The 1810-nt window shown below is 37.2% G+C and overlaps 1 protein-coding gene across 1 annotated transcript in view; it reads left to right on the top strand.

Moving 5' to 3' along the window:
* The first annotated feature begins 1415 nt into the window (after window positions 1–1415).
* The window catches only part of LOC147404202 (4-coumarate--CoA ligase-like 9), a 933-nt gene continuing 538 nt past the window's right edge, over window positions 1416–1810 (top strand). Inside the window, exon 1 of the mRNA XM_086437827.1 lies at window positions 1416–1810. This exon is cut by the window's right edge and continues 538 nt beyond it. Coding sequence (XP_086293953.1) covers window positions 1416–1810 — 395 coding nt within the window.

Genomic DNA, 1810 nt, shown 5'->3' with positions numbered 1-1810 from the left:
GAAAATGAGTGGGTTCTCTAAAGAAAGATAAGTTTCTGTTACAGGGTTCCGAAGAAAATATGAAAAGAAGAGTGAGAAAACAAGAAAGGATTAGGGTTTTTTCTTGGAGGCTTCTACCGTGTTCGAGATTAAGATTTTGTAAAAGAGATCTTGTTGATTCCATTGTGTTCAAGAATAGAAAGTACTTTGTAGGGGAGATCTTGTTTATAGTTTTCCCCTATCACAGTAGGAGGGTTTTTTTTATGTAAATAATTGGTCTCGTGTGACTTTTTTACTAAGTGTTTGGTTAATTGCCTCACAGTCTTCTTTATTTGATTTTATATATATATATATAGGGTCGGGTTCCTGCAACACACATTGCGACACACATATAGACAACGTGTTTATCTTATATGGGCAAAAATGTTTGGAATGGGCTGATTTTTTGTGAGGATGATCTCTGTGATGAGAGAATCATCCTGGCAAAAAATCATCAAATTCCAAAACTTCTAACCCCATCAAAATTGATTTACAAAAATTGGACGGTCTATAATTTTTCAACAAAAATCGGACGGTCTAGAAGTTTTGGAATGGGATGATTTTTTGCCAGGATGATCCCCTCATCATAGAGATCATCCTCACAAAAAATCAGCCCATTCCAAACATTTTTGCCCATATAAGACAAAACGCGTTGTCTATATGGTTGTCTATATGGTTGTCGTTTGAACCTGATCCACATATATATATATATATATATATATATATATATATATATATATATATATATATATATAGGGTCACGTTATTACGACCTCCTTTGCGACCCCCTTTGCGACACACCTTTTTGTCTTATATGGGCAAAAATGTTTGGAATGGGCTGATTTTTTGTGAGGATGATCTCTATGGTGAGGGGATCATCCTGGCAAAAAATCATCCCATTCCAAAACTTCTAACCCCATCAAAATTGATTTACAAAAATTGGACGGTCTATAATTTTTCAACAAAAATCGGACGGTCTAGAAGTTTTGGAATGGGCTGATTTTTTGCCAGGATGATCCCCTCACCATAGAGATCATCCTCACAAAAAATCAGCCCATTCCAAACATTTTTTCCCATATAAGACAAAAAGGTGTGTCGCAAAGGGGGTCGTAATAACGCTGTTCATATATATATATATATATATATATATATATATGGGGACGGTTCGTGGGACGTCTTAGAAACCGAATGAGAAAACCATGTTTCTCTTTCGTTGGATTTAGAGAAAACAACGGCTAAGATTTTGTCTGACGTCAATTCCAATTGGTAAAAAGAAACTCGTTATTTTTCAAAAACTCCCTCGATTTTTGTTTTTTGTAAATAAGGAAATAACTTTCAAAACATGCTCATTGTCTCACACGAAGCTCAAGTCTCTTCTCTCTCACTCTTTTTCTCTAATGGCGGATACCAAGAGCGGTTTCTGTTTGGAAATGAAGATCTACCACAACCTCCGACCGGCCGTTACCCTCCCTCTGATGATTACCATTCCTCCGGTGAATTATGCACTCTCCATCACCGATCATGTCTCCAATCTCCAACGCATATCCTCCTCACCAGAAATCACTGCACTGATCGACTCCTCTACCAATAACCACGTCTCCTACTCAGAATTCTTCCATCAGATTGAAACTCTCGTCGCCTCTCTTCAAATCCAAATCGATCTCTCCAAAGGAGATTCCACTTTGGTAATCTCTCCATCCAACATTCAAATTCTAATTCTCTATTTCTTTCTAGGTGTCGTTATCTCTCCCGCCAATCCAACAAGCACCAAATCTGAAATTTTCCGCCAAAT

Source organism: Akebia trifoliata, chromosome 4 (assembly GCF_017979445.1).
Source record: "Akebia trifoliata isolate Shusen 1 chromosome 4, ASM1797944v1, whole genome shotgun sequence".
In the NCBI taxonomy this organism is placed as follows: Eukaryota; Viridiplantae; Streptophyta; class Magnoliopsida; order Ranunculales; family Lardizabalaceae; genus Akebia; species Akebia trifoliata.
Note: the sequence above shows the minus strand (reverse complement) of the source record. Positions and strands in the feature narration are given on the sequence as shown.